Below are 19,839 nucleotides of genomic sequence, written 5' to 3' on the forward strand. Positions count from 1 at the left end.
TGGATGGAGGGCTTGGCTTCCGGGTCATTACCAGCCTCTTCCTCGAGTGGCCCTTGACAGGGGTCCCTGCGGGGCCTCTGGTGTGCCGCGTGACTCGCAGGCACTGTGTTCCCTCTCTGGGCCTCAGATTCCTCCAGGTCCAGCTGAGGGTCAGCCTGAGCGCCTGAGACCTGCTGGGCTCTCAGAACTGCGCTTATTCCCTGAGGAAGCGCTGTCTACGGGGCAACTCGGCTCTGCCCTGCCTCCTCCCTAGAAGGGATGGAAGGACAAGCTGGTCCTGGGCGCCTCCTGGGTGGGGAACGCGGGCGGGATCTTTGCCCCCACACCCCTCCCCACCCCGCCCCGCCTTGGCTCCTGCATCAGAGACGGGAATGATGGCCGCCCTCGCCCCTCCCGGCAGTCTCTGGGGGCACCCCCACCCCGTGCCCACCTCCCGGGTGTGGTCACTGCAGCCCCTGGCCCGGGCCCTCCACCCCACCCAGAATGCACCTGCTCTGGGCCGGAGAGCCTGCCGGCCGGGATGGGCAGCCCTGGGGTGACCCCATGCACCATCACGGGGATGGGGCCCCCCGCCCGCCCACCCCCGGCACGAGTCACAGTGAGGTGGGCTGGGAGGACACAGGCCGGGCAGGAGGAGCCGGCCGGGCATCTGACCCTGGGCCAGGAATGCGGCGAGCTGCCAGGGCTGCTCATCCTGGGCGGGCACCGCAGGGCCATCCATCATTCCCAGCTGCCCGGAGAGTGAGCCCAGCTCTGGGCAGTGTGCCGGCCAGCTGGCCCCACCTGCCCTCCCTGTGACCTCAGTGTCCACGGGCACCAGCCACTATGCAGCCCACCCCTGGGAGGTGCAGCAAGAGGGAAGGCGGGTGTTCCCAGTGCCAGGGGAACTCCGAGGCTGGGGAGGGGGTGCCTTAGGGTCCTCCTGGGGTCCTTATGCAAGGAGGGGGCTAAAAGGGGAGAGTGGGCCCCTCAGATGGCTCGTGGTAAACCATCCTCTTGCAATGCAGGATGTGGGACGCCCGGGTTTGATCCCTGGTCAGGAAGATCCCCTGGAGAAGGACATGGCAGCCCACTCCAGTGTTCTTGCTGGGAAATGGCGTGGACAGAGGAGCCCATGGGGTTGCAAAGAGTCGGACACGACTGAGCGTGCACACACACACTGCGGGGAGGGGTGCAGGTGAGCAGGTCGCCTGAACTCATTTAGAACCGCCATTTTCATAAGCGGAGCTGCAGGTGGTCGAGAATGAGAGCAAGAATCAGAACCCCGGTCCGGACCCCCCACAGCATCCGCCCCCCCAAGACAGGCGGCACCTGGGCACCGGCCCCGCCCCCAACCGAGATGGCCACGCCCTCCATGGGCGCCGCCCCCAGGAGGCCACGGCCACGCCCTCCCTGGGGGGGGGCCCCTGCTCCCCACTCCACCCCCTTGCTCAGAGCAGGGGCGGAGGTGGGGCGGGGTGGGGCGGGGGCGGGGGTGGGGCGGGGGGCGGGAGGGGCCGTCACCCTGACAAAGCCACCTAGCCACCCTAATGAAGACCTCATGCACCTCCAGTGACACTTAGCAAATCCAGGCACAAATAAATAACCCCAGTGCAATTGAATCAACCTTCAACTGATCAGCACAGCTAAACAAATTATCCCTAGGCCGGACGAGATTAAAAGGCCGGGCAGCAGGCCGGGATCACGAGCAGGCGGGGTAATGCGTTTAAGCCAAATCCCCCTGTGTTCGCTTCTCTGGTTTCAGGCCGCTCCGCTCCCGAAGTGCAGGCACTTGGGGGCCACAGCCCTGGGGGGCTGCTGAGGGACAGCAGACACACGGCGGCAGGGGACAGACGGGAGCTGGGAGGCCTTCGGGTACAGGAGAGAAGCCCCTCCCGCTGGTGGAGTCACGTGTGATGTGCGGGGAGATGGGCCGGGGGCGGCAGGTTCCCACCCCAGCCCTCACCCCGCACCCCACAGTGCCACGGCCCACAATGCATCCAGACCCCGGGCACCTCTGCTGTGCCAGGCCATGCCCCAGAGAGTCCCCGGCCCCCAACCCCATGCAGGGGTCCTGGGGTCTCCCTCAGACACACAGCGGGTGAAGAAGCCCCTCGATAGGCCCGAGGCCGTGCAAGGCCTGTGTGTCGACAACCAAGCAGGCAGCTGTGAAGGTCACCGTCTCCAGCTGCGCTGGGTGAAGCCTGCTGTCCTCGCTCGTTTGGGGAGGGAAGGGATCGGCCAGCAGTGCTCAGGACCAGTGCTCACCCCCCAGAGCGTGTGGCGGTGGGGGGGCCACAAGGGACTCGCTGGCGGCGGCTGACCCCCCGAGGGCCCAGCAGAACCGCAACCTGGGCGGATGTCAAGCCCCCACTGGGTGCCCCCGCACCCCGGGAGTCTGACCGGTCGCACCGGAGGGTTGGCCAGGATGGAGGCGCAGTGCGGCCCGCCTGCCCCCGTTGGCGAGGACAAGGACAGACACGGCGCGCAGGAGTTTGAGGCCCCTGCGGGAGCTGCGCTCACAGGGGTCCCTCGAGCGTCTCTACAGAAGTGCCTGCCGTGGCTGGGACGGGCCATGCCCTTCGTGGCGGGCGGGAGGAAGGCGGACTGAGTGTCAGACGGGGTCGCGGGGTCGAGGGTCGGAGCTCATCGCTGGAGAGGCAGCGAGCGGGGCGGGCAGGCGAGCTGGGCCGCCGGCACCCCAGGAGGGACCAGAGACACACAGCTGCAGGCGCGCAGGAGCACCCACGTGCAAACACTCGCCCACGCGTGTCCGCAGAGCGCATCGTCCCCAGCAGCCCTGCCAGCACGCACCGTGAGGCCCTGCACAGGGGCGTGTTTTATTGTTCAGTAGCTCAGTTGTGTCCGACTCTCTGCAACCCCATGGACTGTACCCCGCCAGGCTCCCCTGTCCATGGGATTCTCCGGGCAAGAACAGTGGAGTGGGTTGCTGTTTCCTTCTCCAGGTGATGTCCTGGAAAAGGCAAAACTGTGGGGATAGAGAAGAGCCCAGGGATCATGGGGGCCGGGGGCCAGGGGGAGCTGGGGGCGGGGCACAGGGTCACGGTTATGGGTCGACACATGTATGTCAGCACTCAGGATGGCATGCCAAGGGCAGCCCCCGCATGGACATCACGCCTCAATTTTTTAAAAGATAAACACCCGCTCTGAGAGTCCTGCTGTTCAGGGAAAGTCATGGCCCCAAGGGCCCCAAGGCTGAGCCCCGGGGGAGGCTTGTTCTCCATCCCCCAGCCGCCCAATCCTGTCTGAGTGATGCTCCGGGGCCACATCCCAGCAAGGGGCAGCTCGGACCCTGCAGCGGCCCCTGCAGAAAGCCTGGAGAGGCCCGCCCTCCCCGCGGAGTCTGTGCAGCCCAGGCTTCTGACCGTGGACAGCGGGGGAGGCACCTGGATGCCTGACCTTGCTCCCCTTCTCTCTGCGGCACCAGGAAGCACAAAGCTAAACCTGAGGCCAGTCTTAGCGAACGTGGGACCCACGGCCGCGACGGTCTTGTCCAGTGGGACTTCCTAGCGCTGAGGGCAATGCCCACACGGGGCTCACCCCACGGGCTCCCAGGTGCCAGGGCTGGACCTGAGCTTCCTGCTAGCCCTGCAGCCTGCGGCTCAGAGTCCAGGCCCCAGGACAAGCTCGGCAGGTGACTGTGGCATAAAGTACAGATGCTGACACCTCTGAAGGACAAAGAGTTTCGTCCTCAGGTGGCTCCTTGGATGGGGAGAGAGGCAGAGAAGGAGGCATGGGGAGGGCAGGGAGAGAGAGTGGGAGGGTGGGTGCCCTGGGGTGGGAGGAAGTGGGTGGGGGGGGAAGGGGGGAGGGAGGGGGAGGGGGAGGGGGGAGGGGGAGGGGAGCGGGGAGGGGGGAGGGGAGCGGGGAGGGGGGAGGGGGAGGGGAGCAGGGAGGGGGGAGGGAAGCAGGGAGGGTGGGGGGGCGGCGGGGAGGAAGAGTGCGGGGGGGGGGGGGGAAGGGGGAGGGAGGGGCGATGGCGTCGGGGCGGCGGGGAGGGCGGCGGGGAGGGAGGTGGAGAGCAGAGTCGGCCATGAGGTGGGAGGGCCTGAGGGGAGGAGGCGGACAGGGCCGGTCCTCCGCCCACACTGGGGTTGGCCGGTCCTTGCTCCACACGCTGAGCGAGTTCTGCGGCCTCTGCTGCCCCCCAGGGGTGTCTGCTGGTAACGCAGGGACTCCCCGCCCAGCTCCTCCGTCCCAGACGGTACTCAGACCCCAGCCTGGGTTCACCTGGGGCTCGGGGTGCGTCTGCACAGGACAAAGCCCCCTGACAGCCAGGGGCACCTCTCCTTCCTTCCCCTTTGTACTTCTCTTCTGAAAGATGCTACAGATTCAAATGGGACAAAAATGCATGGCCGTGGAGACCAGAAGTCCCGCCTAACTCTTGACCCCCACCACCCCAGAAGGCCAGCGTCGTGACGGGCCTTCTCACCGGGCAGCAGCCCTGTGTCTCAGGACCTCGCTGCGTATGCATCTGCCTCCTTGCGTTTCAGAGCTGTCTGCCTGGAGGAGCGCTCCCCCTGCGCTCTCAGCCTCCTCTGAAAGTCTCACCGGCTCCCTTTGTGGGGCGGGGCTTTTCCTGCTTCTGCCTGACGCCGCCTTGACCTGCAGCTGTTTGCTCGTCGTTGGCCTCTTGTCTGCAGTGAGGTGGTGGGCGTCTGGGGGCCCTCAGACCAGCTCCCCGCAGAGGATGTCCACTGACTGAGTGAGCCAGCAAGCATTTCACCGCTGGATGGCTGGAGAGGCGGGCAAGCATTTCACCGCCGGATGGATGGAGAGGCGGGCGGAGAGCGCAGGGATGAATGTGTGGATGGATGGACATACAGATGCGTGCACGGATCTGAAGGCTGGACGGCCTCCCACTGTAGGGACGGCCCGCCTGGGGTTTACCCGTGTGCCTGTCCGTGGACACCTGGGCCGCTTCCACTCCTGGCTGCAGGGAACGATCCCGCGGTGAGCATGCACGTGTGTGCTGGCATATCGCTTCAAGGCCCTGCTTTCAGTTTTTCTGGGTGGATCCACCTTGATCACATCATGATTCCGTGTTTTGAGGAAACGCCACATGGTTTTACCCAGCGACCGAACCATTTACAGCCCCCCGCACAGCGCCCAGCGCCCAGCTCCCCCACACGCCAGCCAACGCTCGTTCTCGCCACGTCTGTGCATACATGAGCCACCCCAACGGGTGTGACGGGCCCCGTTTAAAGGCAGTCACTGCTGGGAGGGGTGGGAGTGTCCGACTGCTCCTGTCTGCTCTTCACGTGAACCATTTCCATGCCCTTCTTTAATTTACAAAGCTGAGGATTCACTCCTGACACACAGATCTGAGTGTAGACGAGTGCTCAGCCACCATCACACTCGGGACACGGCAGATCCGTCCTCCCCCGGGCGTCCCCCATTTTCATTCAAGCCTGCTCCTCACCCCCGCCCTTCAACCACTGACCCCTACAGAATCCTGCCTTTTCCAGAACGTCGCCCGAGCTGACCCACAGAGCACACTGCCTTGGATGCTTGGCTCCCTTCCTGGCCGTTCTTGAGGTCCACCCGCCATCAAAAGCCCCGATAACGCCGTCCTTCCTGTCAGAGAGCAGTGCTCCGTCCGCAGATGTACACAGCTTGTCGTCTGTTCGCCTGCTGCAGACAGCCGGGTCTTATTCGGGTTTTGGTCAGTGCGAATGCCTGTGTGCAGGCGTTGGTATGGGCATGATGTCCGTGTCTCCCAGGTAAACACCAACATGTAGGGAGTCGTGTGGCAGGCGCGTGTTCACCTCCGCGAGGAGCAGCCACACTGCTTTGCAAGGTGCCTGTCCTGCTCAGCAGCCCCAGCAGCGGTGCAGGGGCGCCCCAACTGCTCCGAGTTCCCGCCAGCACTTGGCGTGGTGGGTCCCTGCGGAGTTCACCGTGTGTCTTGCTGGAGACGCTCTAGTACCCACATCTCTTGTGGTCATCGGCCCACACTGACTCACACAACTGCAGATGCTGGATTTGGAAAAGCCTTCAAACTCTTCTGAGTCCAGTCCCCTCAGCGCAGACACCGTAGCACAACCATTACCCCCAGTGACTGCCCAGCCTCAACACCTCCGGAGATAGCGTGCTCACCACCTCCCATGGGAGGCCCAGCATCCCCGGGGGCCAGACAGTCCCTGTGTTGTGCCCAGTCTGCCTTCCCAGACCCTCTGCGGGGTACAGGCCCCCAGCCGAGTGCGCAGATGCAGAACAGCCTTCAGAAAGGTGAGCCTGCCTCTGACCTCCCCAGACAGCTCCACGCCCTCCCTGCTTGGACGAGACCAATGCCAGGTATCCCCATCGCAGGCCCGGAGCTCAGAGGATAGATCAGAGGCACCTGGAGGCCACCCAGTCAGTTTGCCCATTTCCAGTTCAGTTCAGCTCAGTCGCTCAGTCGTGTCCGACTCTTTGCGACCCCATGAATCGCAGCACGCCAGGCCTCCCTGTCCATCACCAACTCCCGGAGTTCACTCAGACTCACGTCCATCGAGGCAGTGATGCCATCCAGCCATCTCATCCTCGGTCGTCCCCTTCTCCTCCTGCCCCCAATCCCTCCCAGCATCAGAGTCTTTTCCAGTGAGTCAACTCTTTCCATCAGGTAGCCAAAGTACTGGAGTTTCAGCTTTAGCATCATTCCTTCCAAAGAAATCCCAGGGTTGATCTCCTGCAGAATGGACTGGTTGGATCTCCTTGCAGTCCAAGGGACTCTTAAGAGTCTTCTCCAACACCACAGTTCAAAAGCATCAAGTCTTCGGCGCTCAGCCTTCTTCACAGTCCAACTCTCACATCCATACATGACCACAGGAAAAACCATAGCCTTGACTAGACAGACCTTAGTCGGCAAAGTAATGTCTCTGCTTTTGAATATGCTATCTAGGTTGGTCATAACTTTCCTTCCAAGGAGTAAGCGTCTTTTAATTTCATGGCTGCAATCACTAAGTGCAGTGATTTTGGAGCCCAAAAAAATAAAGTCTGACACTGTTTCCACTGTTTCCCCATCTATTTACCATGGAGTGATGGGACCGGATGCCATGATCTTCGTTTTCTGAATGTTGAGCTTTAAGCCAACTTTTTCACTCTCCTCATTCACTTTCATCAAGAGGCTTTTTAGCTCCTCTTCACTTTCTGCCATAAGGGTGGTGTCATCTGCATATCTGAGGTTATTGATATTTCTCCCAGCAATCTTGATTCCAGCTTGTGTTTCTTCCAGTCCAGCGTTTCTCATGATGTCCTCTGCATATAAGTTAAATAAGCAGGGTGACAATAGACAGCCTTGATATACTCCTTTTCCTATTTGGAACCAGTCTGTTGTTCCATGTCCAGTTCTAACTGTTGCTTCCTGGCCTGCATACAGATTTCTCAAGAGGCAGGTTAGGTGGTCTGGTATATCTTCTGCTTCTGTTAGGTCCATACCATTTCTGTCCTTTATCGAGCCCATCTTTGCATGAAATGTTTCCTTGATATCTCTAATTTTCTTGAAGAGATCTCTAGTCTTTCCCATTCTGTTCTCTTCCTCTACTTCTTTGCATTGGTCGCTGAAGGCTTTCTTATCTCTCCTTGCTATTCTCTGGAACTCTGCATTCAGATGCTTATATCTTTCCTTTTCTCCTTGGCTTTTCGCTTCTCTTCTTTTCACAGCTATTTGTAAGGCCTCCCCAGACAGCCATTTTGCTTTTTTGCATTTCTTTTCCATGGGGATGGTCTTGATCCCTGTCTCCTGTACAATGTCACAAACCTCATTCCATAGTTCATCAGGCACTCTATCTATCAGAGCTAGACCCTTAAATCTATTTCTCACTTCCACTGTATAATCATAAGGAATTTGACTGAGGTCATACCTGAATGGTCTAGCGGGTTTCCCTACTTTCTTCAATTTAAGTCTGAATTTGGCAATAAGAAGTTCATGATCTGAGCCACAGTCAGCTCCTGGTCTTGTTTTTGTTGACTGTATAGAGTTTCTCCATCTTTGGCTGCAAAGAATATAATCAATCTGATTTCGGTGTTGACCATCTGGTGATGTCCATGTGTAGAGTCTTCTCTTGTGTTGTTGGAAGAGGGTGTTTGCTATGACCAGTGCATTTTCTTGGCAAAACTCTATTAGCCTTTGCCCTGCTTCATTCCGTATTCCAAGGCCAAACTTACCTGTTACTCCAGGTGTTTCTTGACTTCCTACTTTTGCATTCCAGTCCCCTATAATGAAAAGGACATCTTTTGGGGGTGTTAGTTCTAAAAGGTCTTATACGTCTTCATAAAACCGTTCAACTTCAGCTTCTTCAGCATTACTGGTTGGGGCATAGACTTCAATTACTGTGATATTGAATGGTTTGCCTTGGAGACGAGCAGAGATCATTCTGTCGTTTCTGAGACTGCCTCCAAGTACTGCATTTCAGACTCTTCTGTTGACCATGATGGCTACTCCATTTCTTCTGAGGGATTCCTGCCCACAGTAGTAGATGTAATGGTCATCTGAGTTAAATTCACCCATTCCTGTCCATTTTAGTTCGCTGATTCCTAGAATGTCGACGTCCCTGAGGAAATGGAGGCCCAGAGCACGGAAAGGCACTGTCCGTGCTTGTCAGATGTTAATGCCGAGGCCTAGGGGCAGGGCTTCCTCCTACCCCATCCCTGCGCCCACCCACCACCCTGGAGCCCTGTCTCACACCCCTACTAGAAGACGCTCCAGCTTGGCCAGCCTTTATCAAAGGCATACGCTGGCTTTCTGTCCTCTCCCTGTAAGAGAGGAGAGGACGAGCAACGACCAGCCTGGCAGGCTCTGTCGTTCAGCTCGACACGGGCGACAAGATGGCTTCTCACCAGGGGAAGTAACTTCTTAAAATGTTGAAAGAAAGGCTTTCAGAAATTGCACTTGGATTAGGGTTTCATTTATTAAAGAACTAAACAAATAGTGCAAGATATGAATACAAGGAAGTTTTCAGTGTCTCTAATGGGGGCAGGAAGCTTCACTCCAGGAACAAAAATACTGAAGCCTGACTAAGTTCGGCAGAAAACAAGGCGACGAGCTAAACTCTTAACTCCTCGCGCTGCTGAAACGAGGTCTGAGAACAGAGGGTTTTCTTTGTGTTTACCATGTGACATTAAATAAAAATACTCCTGCTGACATAAAGCTCCAAAGCTGGGGCACCGCTAGGCCACGCAGCAGGCACCCGGCCGGAGAGACGGCACCCGCCTCCACGGGCAAGTGCTGCTTCCGCTGCGGGCCTGCGGGAGAGGATTTATGCCCTTTCCGGGGAAACACTCGCCGGACCCTTACAAACTGGGCTCGGTGTCTATGGTGTTTGTTTCCCTCAGGAAAATTCAGGATTCCAGGGAGTCCCAGGGGTTTGTTCCTGCAGTGATTTTCAATGGGCGCCTTTAAACTCTGTGTCCTTCCCCCTCCCTCCCTAGTTTGTAAAAGACTCACGGCTCGCCATCTCCCCAGATAACCGGGTGCAGCGGAAGGCCACTCCTGGGCCCCAGAGCCTCCTGGCCGGAGCTGCCATTTCCGGGCTGCTACTCAGTCGAGGCTCTCTGCAACCGCGAGCGGGGGCGCCCCCCACCGCACAGGCAGCTGCCGGGCACGCGGCCACACCTGGAGGCTAGGCTGCACCCTGCCGAGGGCAGACAAGGAGCAGGGGCAGGCTGGGGGTGACAACCGGGGTCCGCAAGCACGAAGGTGCTCCACCCTGGGCCCCAGGGCTGCCGGGCGGCCAGAGGCCTGCAGACGCCCTGAGGCCGACCCTGAGGCTGACCGCGGTCGCGCCGGCTCTCCCGGCCCCGCAGCTCTGCGCCTGCTTCTGAATGCGCATCCTGCTTCCGCGAGACGCGGCTTCTGCGTCACCGCAGCCTTTCTCCAGAGAGGGGCCCCAAGACGGTCCCTGGGACGCTGCTCTGATGCCAGACTCGGCATCGAGGGGACTCAGGGACCGAGCCTCTCCTGGTCTTTCTGCTTCTTGCAAGGCCCGGCGCATGGAGTGGCTGGTGTCACGGATCATGCGAGGGCCTGTGCGCAGGGCACTGCCAGTGACACTCAATGACTCATGAGGGGAAGGGGACTCTAAGCGCCTCGTACGGGACAGGCCCTAAAGGAGGCCCTTCTGCAAGTGGGATGTCACTTAATCCTCCCAAGTGTTGAACGAGCAAGAATGGGTTCCTCCAAGAGGGAAAAGCACTGACCCAGGCCACAGCACAGATGAGCCTCGAACGCCGAGGGAGGAGGCCGGACATGAAAGGCCACAGAACGTCAGCCCATCTGTAGGAAACGCTGAACCAGGACAGGATGAACCATAGAAGCAGAAAGTGAATGAATGGCTGCCAATGGGAAGTCCTGAATATTCTGTCGATCCACTCACAACCTCTTCTTTGACGCATATTATTTAGGAGCATTGTTTAAGCTCCTAGATACATGGGTTAATGCTTTTGCGTTAACTTTTTTCTTTTTTTGACCGAGCCACACGGCTTGCGGGATCTTAGTTCCCCGACCAGGGACTGAACCCACAGCAGTGAAAGCTCTGAGTCCTAATCACCGGACAGCCGGGGAACTCCTGACATTAACTCATTTTAAAAACAGTGGCTGATTCGAGGACAGGCACATGACCCAGGATGGTCTAAGGAGATTCGGTCACGGGACTTGCGCTGAGGGCCCAGCCCATCCACGGGTGGGGCCCGCGCCTGCAGAGCTGAGAGGTGGAGGGGGGACGTCGGGGCTCCAGTCTTCTCTGTACAAGCCCGTCTGCTCTCCTTTTGGGCAGAAGATGGTTTCACATCTGTGTCTGCCACCTACACTTGAAAAAAACCCTAGCGGATGCAGCTTTCTCACTCACTCGATGATCTCTATGACCTAAATGTAACGAAATCCCTGCCTCTGATGGCTGTGTCTCAGGCCTTCGTCACAGATGTGATCTGCAACGGCTGCGACCCAGACTGGCCGAGAGAAGTGAGAGCGAGCATCGTTCATGCAGGTAAAGTGGCTCTGGGACTTCCCCAGTGGCCCAGTGGTTAGCACTCAGCGTTTTCACTGCTGCAGCCCCAGGCTCAACTGCTCGTCAGGGAAGTGAGATCCTGAAAGCCAGGAGGTGCAGTCAAATAAATAAGTAAAGGGGTTCCACTAACTGCCGCGTCTCATAAAAGTTTAGAGGGGTGTTGCCTCTACAAGACCGAGGCAACCCTGGCAATGCCTTACCTGTTCCAAGACGGCAATACCCGGAAGTCCTGCTGGTCCAGGTGTCAGCTGCCTGAGTGCCTGCGGTCGGAGGCTGCAGAGGAAAAGAGGCCTTGTCACAACACAAGGAGTTTCATGAATGAATTGACTATTTGCATAACTGGGCTCCGCTCAGGCGTCCCTCACTGTGTAGCTCCAGAATCTACTTCTCTCCGCCTCTTTCTCTGTCTCTCTCTTTCTCACACACACACCCCCAACACTGAACGCCCTGGGAATCGTGTTGTGAGGCTGCGGAAGTGCGGTGCAGATCAAGTCAGATTATAAACCTTGCAAAAGATGCAACATTTCAGAAAGTCCATAAACAAAATGCTTAGGGACGTTCAGACCTGGCCCAAAGCCATTGGCAAGTGTGGGAGGGCCTGACTTCCCTGAGGCCCAGGGAACTGACAGAGCTGGTGTCGGGCTGGGGCTCCCACTGTGAGTGACGTGAACAGCAAAGGGCTAGGAGAGGCTCCTGGGGAAACGGATGTCGAGCCTATGTATCTCAGCACAACTGACGCTTTTTATGACAGAGCTGAGAAAACCATACACGACGCAGAGGAGGACGTGGAGAGCAAGTGTTCAATTTGTTGGAAAAAGTATGACCTGCCAAACCAGCACCTAGCGGATCCTTCGCAGGCTCTACAGCTTATCACTGCAGTAAGAACCTAAATGTCCTTGAATGCAAGACACATTCAAGACACTCCCCCTCCTTTTTTTCCAAGGTAAATTCTCAAACTCTTCTGCCCCACTGACCTCATTACTGCGTCACCCCCATTTCCAGTGAGTTCACCTAAGGGTGGATCTTTCTTTCCAGTTCGAGTCTCATCTTGCACTCAAGCAGTCGAGGGCAGGCGGTGACCTCCCGCTCCGATATTGTAACTGTAAATTCTGCTCACACACCCACTCAGGCCACCAGGAAGCCCCCCGCCTTGACGGCCATCGCCGCGGTCTGGGACGGCTCTCACCTCATGTGTCCTCCACGCTCAGTCTTCACCAAAGATCTAAACCAAAGACACCATCATAAAAACAGTATCCAGCTTAGGGACCTCCCTCGCAGTCCGGTGAGAATAAGAGCTCTCCTTCCAGCACAGGGGCTGTGGGTTCCCACCTTCCAGCACAGGGGCTGTGGGTTCTATCCCTGGTCAGGAAGCTAAGATCCCACAAGCCTCACCGCCAAAAATCCAAGACATAAAACGGAAGTGATATCACAACAAATTCAACAGAGACTTAGAAAACGGTCATCAAAAAGAGTCTTTAAAAAAACTATCTACTTTGTTCTTCAGCATCTCTTTAATAAAAGCGATAAGCTTATTCCAGACTCGTGGGGTTGTTTTGTTTTGGGTGGGGTTTTTTTCAGGGGGTCAGATTTCTTGTACCTATTTGCCTTCAGAGAGAGAATGCATGAATTGGTAAATAAAAGTAAATGAACCTTTTACAGGTTTCACACGGCAATACATTGGCAATTGGCTTTTAAGGCATGTGCGGATGGATGGGTTTTTAAATTTAGAGCCAACAAAAACCTAGACCCTCCTGAGAAACTGTATGCCTCTTCTTTTGAATATTCGAACCATGAAACTCCTAATCCTTCCCTTGGTGAACTGGCTGCAAAAAAGCTCAAAATACAAGGTTTCTCTTCACTTCTATGTCTGTCTTGATCATGTTTTGCAGGCAAGCCTTTTGCTTTCATGCCACCAGAAATCACTGTGCATGGAGCAAGTTTCATTTGACATAACCTGGATTGTGCATGGAGTTATTAAACCCTGAGAAAAAGCAGTAAGGATAGGAGGGTGCCAGCCAGGGCTTCCCAGGTGGTTCAGCGGTAAAGAATCTGCCTGCTAAGGCAGAAGGCACAGTTCCAATCCCTGGGTCAGGAAGATCCCCTGGAGGAGGAAATGACAACTCACTCCGGTATTCTTGCCTGGGAAATCCCATGGACAGAGGAGTCTACTGGGCTAGTCCACGGGGTCGCAGAGAGCTGGACATGACAACAGGGCTTCCTGAGGGGTTAAGTGATGTGGACAGACCAGGCCGGGGGGAGCCTTCCTTGAAAGGCTGTCAGGAAGCCGGACAGGTTTCTGAGGGGGTGTTCATCTCTTCAGCGAGAGGCTCAAGACTCTGATTACTGCAGAGTCAGCACAAGACCCCCCACCTCTGCCAACATCACTTCAGCTCAGAGAGAGAGAGATGCATGTGTGGGGGGGGCTCTAAGACCCCTGGGGGGACCAGAAGTCATCCTGCTGCAGGACAGCACTGCCCCCGCTCTGCCCCTTTACCTGGGCGTGCGCATCGTGAGACCAGTAATCAAGAGCAAGTTTCGGAAGCCCAGATCCCGCCCCTCTCAGCTTTGTGACCTGGGGCAAGTCCTGCGAGCCTGAACATACGGTCTCTAAACGGGGATGGTAACGTGTCTACTCAGCGGGGTTGAGATTGGACACGTCACTGTCGGAAAGCACGTGGCACAACTCCTGGCACACACTACGTGCCAAATTAGTGCCAGCTGTCACCATCCCCTCGGCCGCGGACCGCTGGCCCGGAGGGGCTTTCGAGGGTAGAGGCTCCTGGAACCACCGAGAGGGGTTCACCGGCCTTAGTCAGGGAGCTCCCTAGAGGCCCAGTGGTTAAGACTCCGCACCTCCAATGCAGCAGACGTGGGTTCAATCCCTGGTCAGGGAACTAAGGCCCCACATGCCGCGTGGTGCAACCAAAAGCGGTTTGCTGCAATCTCAGTGACTTTCGAACATACGCATTTTCCGTGTGGGCCTTCGTTGCCGCGAGGACTTCTCTCTCGCTGCAGCGAGCGGCAGATGCTCTCTAGCGGCGGGTGCTCCACTCTCTAGAGCGGCGGGTGCTCCACTCTCTAGAGCGGCGGGTGCTCCACTCTCTAGAGCGGCGGGTGCTCCACTCTCTAGAGCGGCGGGTGCTCCACTCTCTAGAGCGGCGGGTGCTCTACTCTCTAGAGCGGCGGGTGCTCTCCAGAGCGGCGGGTCCTCTACTCTCTAGGGCGGCGGGTCTCTCTAGAGCGGCGGGTGCTCTCTAGCCGCGGTGCGTGGGCTTCTCATTGTGGTGGCTTCTCTCCTTGTGGGTTTCGGAGCACAGGCTAAGAAGCTGTGCACAGGCAGAGCTGCCCCGCGGGATGTCGACTCTTTCCGGACCACAAATTGAACCTGTCTCCTGCACTGGCGGGCCGATTCTTTACCACCGAGCCCCCAGGGAAACCCGCAAAAGATTTTTTTTTTTTAAAGGCTTTTGTTACTGCCAGGCAGAGCATACTGACGAAGATTCTCCTAGACCAGACTCTACTCCCTGAACTGTTTTTAAAAAAACTCTCTGCCACACTTTATTCATTTAATCTTGGCTGCACAGGGTCTCCACTGCAGCATGTGGGGCCTTAGTTCCCCGACCAGGAACGGAACCCTGCGCTGGGAGCACGGTGTCAGCCACTGGCCCACCAGGGAAGCCCTCTGAACTCTTTCCCAACTAGGCGCTCACTTCTGGACTTCTGTGACGTCTCTGCATTTTCCAGTCTTAGCAAGAACTGCTCCCCCGATCCTGCATGTCTGGTAACCGCCAAAGTCTAACCAGTTCCTCATCCCCCACCGTCCCCCAGGTGGTCTGAAGCGTCCCTGGCCTGCCTCCAGCAGGAGTTCTCCTGGGTTTTCCTGCCTAGAAACCCCCCACCCCCCTTTCCCTTAGTAATTTCCCACCCACTGACCCTGTCCTGATCTTTGGCTGTAAATCCCCACTGGTTCCTGCTGCTCTAAGTGAAAAACGTCACGTGCTGTATCAGTAAGCAAAGAATGCTGCAACCTACAAGCCATCACATCACAGCTGCCCGACGGTGCACCCTGAGGGGACTCGGGGTGAGAAAGCACGAGAAGGCACCCCAGGAAGCTGAGGTGCACATCAAAGGAACGTGGGAAAGTGCTGAATTCCTGGAGATGCCTGGTTTTCCTGTATTAAGCAATCTTCTGACTTTCGGACTACCCGGTCTTTGTTGCAAAAACCTTATATACCCTGGCTCCTCCCTTACCTCTTCGGGGCAGTCCCTCAGTTATCTGGGATGCTGCGTCCTGGGCTCAAGTCCTCAGTTTTGTCCAGGGAATAAAACATAACTCCCGACTTTTAGGTCGTGTGTTTTTTTTTCAGTCAACAGGCATTTGGGATGAACCCAGAGGGCCCCACACTGAGGTCTCTTGCGCCCTCCATCAAGGGTCCTGACTGGGACGTTTTCGGTGCTTAAACTGGCGTCCGGCCCTGCTTCTCTCTCAGCTCCCCGTGTTTCCCTGAAGGTCCTGGAACCCATGGCCAAGGGCCAGAAACCCCGTTTCTGAGGCTCCTCAACCACAGAGCTGCAGGGTCTCCCTCAGGAGGCCGCGAGGACGCCCTTCTGGAGAAGTCAGGCGCCCCTCGCCTGAGGGCCAGGGGCCGAGAGGCCCACGGGTTGGTGCTGCAGCCTCTTTCCGCAAACATGGCGCCCAGCCCTTCCCGCGCGGGGGCGCGGAACCCCACAGGGCAGAGTCCCGAGGCCGCAGCAGGAGCCGGAAGTCCCCAGGCTGCACTTCCGGCGGGGGGAGGGCTCGGCGCTCGCGGGGCGGGGCCTGCCGGGGCGGGCCCGCGGGGCCTGCGTGCGTCACTTCCGGGCGCGGCGCGGTGAGCGCGGGCGGCATGGCGGGTGGCGGGGTAGTGGGCGTCCCGCGCGGCTGGAGCCGGGCGGAGGGGCTGGGCGCCCCCGGGGGCGCCGCCCGGCCCCCGCCCTCTTCCCCGCGCTGTGGTGGTTTTGCTGCTGCTTCTGTGGGACCGACGGTTTCTCAAAACGCAGAAAACGATTAGTGGGCGGACCGGAGGGGCGGCGGAGGCGCGGCCCTGCTCTGCCGGGTTTCCGAATCTGCGGCGCCCACTCCCCTGCGAGGGCGGGCCCCGGGACTCAGGGAGGGCCCTCGGGGTGGGGTGGGGCCCCCGCGCGGGGAGGGATTGTCCTCGTCTGCCTCCTCAGGGAGAAGCGTACTTTGACATCCAGCCTGTGTGTGTCTGAGTGAATCCAGAAAGTTCCGGGCGAATAAAGCCTGTGTGGGCGAACAGACAGGCTTGTGAATGGGCCAACTTGTGTTTCTCTTTTGATACCAAATAGTGTTTATTCTGGAGCTCCCAGGCTATCTGCCATTGACTGATTTCCTTTTTTGTTTTTTTCCTTAACATAAATGAAAGGTGCCATTGAGCAGACTCAGCCATGGAAGGTAAACCATTGTTGACATCCAAGCAGAAGACTGCAGTGGTGTGTGGAGTCCCCACCCAGGTGGTCTGCACAGCCTTCAGCAGTCACATCCTGGTGGTGGTGACCCAGCTGGGGAAGATGGGTACCTTGGTCTCCCTGGAACCCAGCAGCGTGACTGGCGACATCGGCAAGCCTGTGCTGACCACTAAAGTCCTCCTCGGGAAGGATGAGGTAATGTGGTTGGGAAGGGCTCCCCGTGCCCGTACTTTGTCAGGATGGGGAGCGTCTGGAGGCAAGCACAGCCCCCGTCCCCCGCCACCTCAGCCCAGGGCAACACTGCGGGGCCCCCAGATAATTTGAGGGTGTCCGCCTGCTGCGTGCATCCCGTCGGCATTTTATCAGACAGGCGCACAGAGGCCCTGATTCTGTAACGGAAGCCTCATGGTAATGAGTTCCTGTTCTGCCCTGTTCTGGAAAGATCATCTGTGAGGTCTGACAGGGTTTCCCTCTGTGGGCTCTCACGGCCCTTTCAGTAGAGATAACCAGGAGAGAGAGGAGCCGGGAAGCTGGCCTGGGCTCCTGAGAGGTACTGGGTGAAGGCAGTTAAAGTGGTCTTCTCCCCTTGCCCTCGTCAGCCCCTCGTCCATGTCTTCGCAAAGAACCTGGTGGCGTTTGTTTCTCAAGAAGCTGGAAACAGAGCCGTTCTCCTCGCCCTGGCCATGAAGGACAAGAGCATGGAGGCGGTGAAGGGCCTGAAGGAGGTGATCCAGACGTGCCAGGTGTGGTGACGCTGGAGTGGCCACCCCTGCCGTCCGGGAGGGCCCTGCGGCAGCTCAGACACCTCGAGGCTCTGAAGGCGCTCCTTTAGTTAGGAGGAGGCGCTCTCTGGCTGTGGCCCTTGGAGCTGGAAGAAACACAGACGCCTCAGGCTGACGTTGGTTTGGAGGCGGACAGCCCCTGTGGAGGGAGGACAGGAAGCGTGTCCTGAGGCGGTTGTGCACCCTCCCCAGGTCCAGAGAGCCCCTCGCGTGTGAGAACTGAGTCACGGCCCTCAGTTGTTGGGGGATTTCTTTTATTATTAAAAATAAATGCATATCCCCAAATACCTCACCATTCTTCTTAACGATGCTGAGAAACGTCAAGCACTCGATACGCGTTCACTGCAGTGAACAGCCGAGGGAAGGAAAACCTATTTGGCAAAAGCTCGATCTGAGGTTCATGTGGTGAGATGGTTCCAGGAGCTGACTCTGCCCCTCCCTCCTCCTCCTCCTCTTCCCCTGGCTTTTCTGATCCTTCCGCTGCCCAGACGCGGCTCACAGCCTCCTGATGGGCTGGCACCCTAGCCTCCAGAGCCGTGTGCTTAAAGGTGGAGGGTAGAGGCGCATCCCCCCACAGGCGCTGGTGCTTATGGGGATGGCCGGGGGGCAGAAGTGCAAACTGGGACTTTAGGGGCTGCTGAGGACTGGTGATGGTGATGGTGAGACCACGCTGCTGGTCTGAGAAGGACTCGGGTGGGGTTGCTGAGCATGGGACAGGACAGCCGTGTTCAAAGGCTCGTTCCCTCAGCAGATGCTGGGGCCCCTGGGGAGGCACGTCCACAGCCCCTTGGGACCATCGGGTAAACCCGCAGGCACACACCAGCTGTGGGGTAACCCGGTGACCTGTGTCAGGAGGGCCGGGCAGCCATACAAAGGTCCACCAGACTTCTGGAGCGGTGCAGATGCCCCTGTGTGGGGAGCTTGAGGGATCCGGAAGCCAGGCCCCCACCAGGGGAAACAGGCAGATCCATGCCGGGCAGCTCAGGGCTCTTCGGCGGCTACATCTGGTGGGGGCTCCGGGTCCCACCTCCCTGCTGCTCGCTCTCAGCCCCGGCCTTTTTCCTGAGAAGACCCTGCCCGGCATCTGCTCTTGGAGGGCCTGCACGGTCGCTTTAAAAGCCTGAAAGCAGCTGGCCAGCTGGAGAAGGGGAAGGCCTGTCCACCCACGAGAGGACCCGAGGGGCGACACAGGTCACAGCAGGTGTGGGGACACGCACCTGAGGAGAAGAGAGGCGCTGGGGGTCAGCAGGGCCTGGGAATGGTGGGGGGCGACGGCTCCCGGAGAACCAGCCCCTGGCCGGGCACTCGGGGCAACGCGAGCGCTGCTGGGCCAGAGCCGCCTCGATCCGTATCAGCCTGTAATTAGCACGCTTGTCATCTGGGCATCAGACGCGTCCGGAAACGTGCTTCTCCTGCTTGTCCAGCCGGGAGCCTGAACCTCGGGTCAGGCTCCAGCCTGGGGCCGAGGCGATTGGCAGCTTTGGTTTTCCGACTCGGCCCCTAAATGTATGAGAGGTCCGGCTCACGCTGCCCGTTGGTGAGCTCTGGGCTCACCCTTCAGTCCTGGTAACATTTAATCCTCCCGCCCACCCCATGAGGTCTACACGGCAGTTGAAACGGAGGCACGCTGCCACCAAGCAGCACGGCTAGGGTTTGAAGCAAGCAGGGGGCCCTGAGGCCACGCCCTTCACCCGTCCCCAGGCCCCTCCCGGACACTCCTTGGATGAGCCGCACTGGCTTTCCTAGTAGCTCAGCTGGTAAATAAGCTGCCTGCGATGCAGGAGACCAGAGCTTGATCCCTGGGTTGGGAAGATCCCCTGGAGAAGCGAAAGGCTACCCGCTCCACTACTCTTGCCTGGAGAAGTCCATGGACAGAGGAGCCTGGCGGGCTCCAGTCCGTGGGGTCACACAGTTGGACGTAACCAAGCAACTTTCACTCTTCCACAGTTTACCCGGCCCCAGCCCCACGCTGGCACTCCCTGGTCCCTTTTCTAAGGGACAGGCCATCCTAGTCGACGCTGAAGGCGGACGTCCCTCCGTGCTCTGCGTGCAGGGCTCCAGTGCAGCCTTGTGCGGAGGCCTCCTGCGCGCCAAACCCTGGCGGCGCCCCTGCCATCTGACCGAGGCCTGGTGACTGCGTTAAGAGGCAGGTGGGCAGTGGAGGCAATCAAGGCTCAGCAGGACGGGGCAAATTGCTCAGACCCCCAGGGGACCGCCCCCAGGAGGCAACACACTTGAGCCTGTCGTCTGTGCTGTCCCACAGCTGCCCGCCTGGAATGTGGGGGGACGGCTGACGTATAATCGAAACCAGGGTCCCCAGCACTGTCCCAAGTGGCACTTACTCACAGCTGCCCAAAGCTGTCTGGTAGCTATCGAGAGCAAAGACTTCCGTCACTGAAGCCAGCGCCTCGCTGCTCTGCTCTGCCTTGTAAATCAAGACGAGCGGCTCGTGTGAGAAGGCGCTTGGCCCTTGCCTTCCCCGGTGCTCTGCTCGCAGCTGCTGTATTTCAGGAGGAGAGATACACGCTCCAATGAAAAGGCCCTTAAAGCCGCGCTTTCCGCAGGCAGGGCTGTCGGCTTCGTGGAAATTGTTGCTCCTTTTG

The 19,839-nt window shown here is 58.4% G+C and overlaps 1 protein-coding gene and 1 long non-coding RNA gene across 2 annotated transcripts; one reads left to right on the forward strand and one right to left on the reverse strand.

The window, feature by feature from the left end:
• Positions 1-8,872: 8,872 nt before the first annotated feature.
• Positions 8,873-15,756, reverse strand: LOC138428784 (uncharacterized). Its single transcript, XR_011252575.1, has 2 exons — positions 15,237-15,756; positions 8,873-11,258 (listed from the first exon to the last, which is right to left on the reverse strand). It is a non-coding gene; the product is annotated as an uncharacterized lncRNA (long non-coding RNA).
• An 82-nt stretch (positions 15,757-15,838) lies between these two features.
• PSMG3 (proteasome assembly chaperone 3) lies at positions 15,839-17,521 on the forward strand. Its single transcript, XM_069569667.1, has 2 exons — positions 15,839-16,649; positions 17,054-17,521. The coding sequence occupies exons 1-2, from the start codon at positions 16,434-16,436 to the stop codon at positions 17,204-17,206; spliced, it is 369 nt and encodes a 122-aa protein (XP_069425768.1). The 5' UTR covers positions 15,839-16,433; the 3' UTR covers positions 17,207-17,521.
• The last annotated feature ends 2,318 nt before the right edge of the window (positions 17,522-19,839 follow it).

Source organism: Ovis canadensis, chromosome 24 (assembly GCF_042477335.2).
Source record: "Ovis canadensis isolate MfBH-ARS-UI-01 breed Bighorn chromosome 24, ARS-UI_OviCan_v2, whole genome shotgun sequence".
In the NCBI taxonomy this organism is placed as follows: Eukaryota; Metazoa; Chordata; class Mammalia; order Artiodactyla; family Bovidae; genus Ovis; species Ovis canadensis.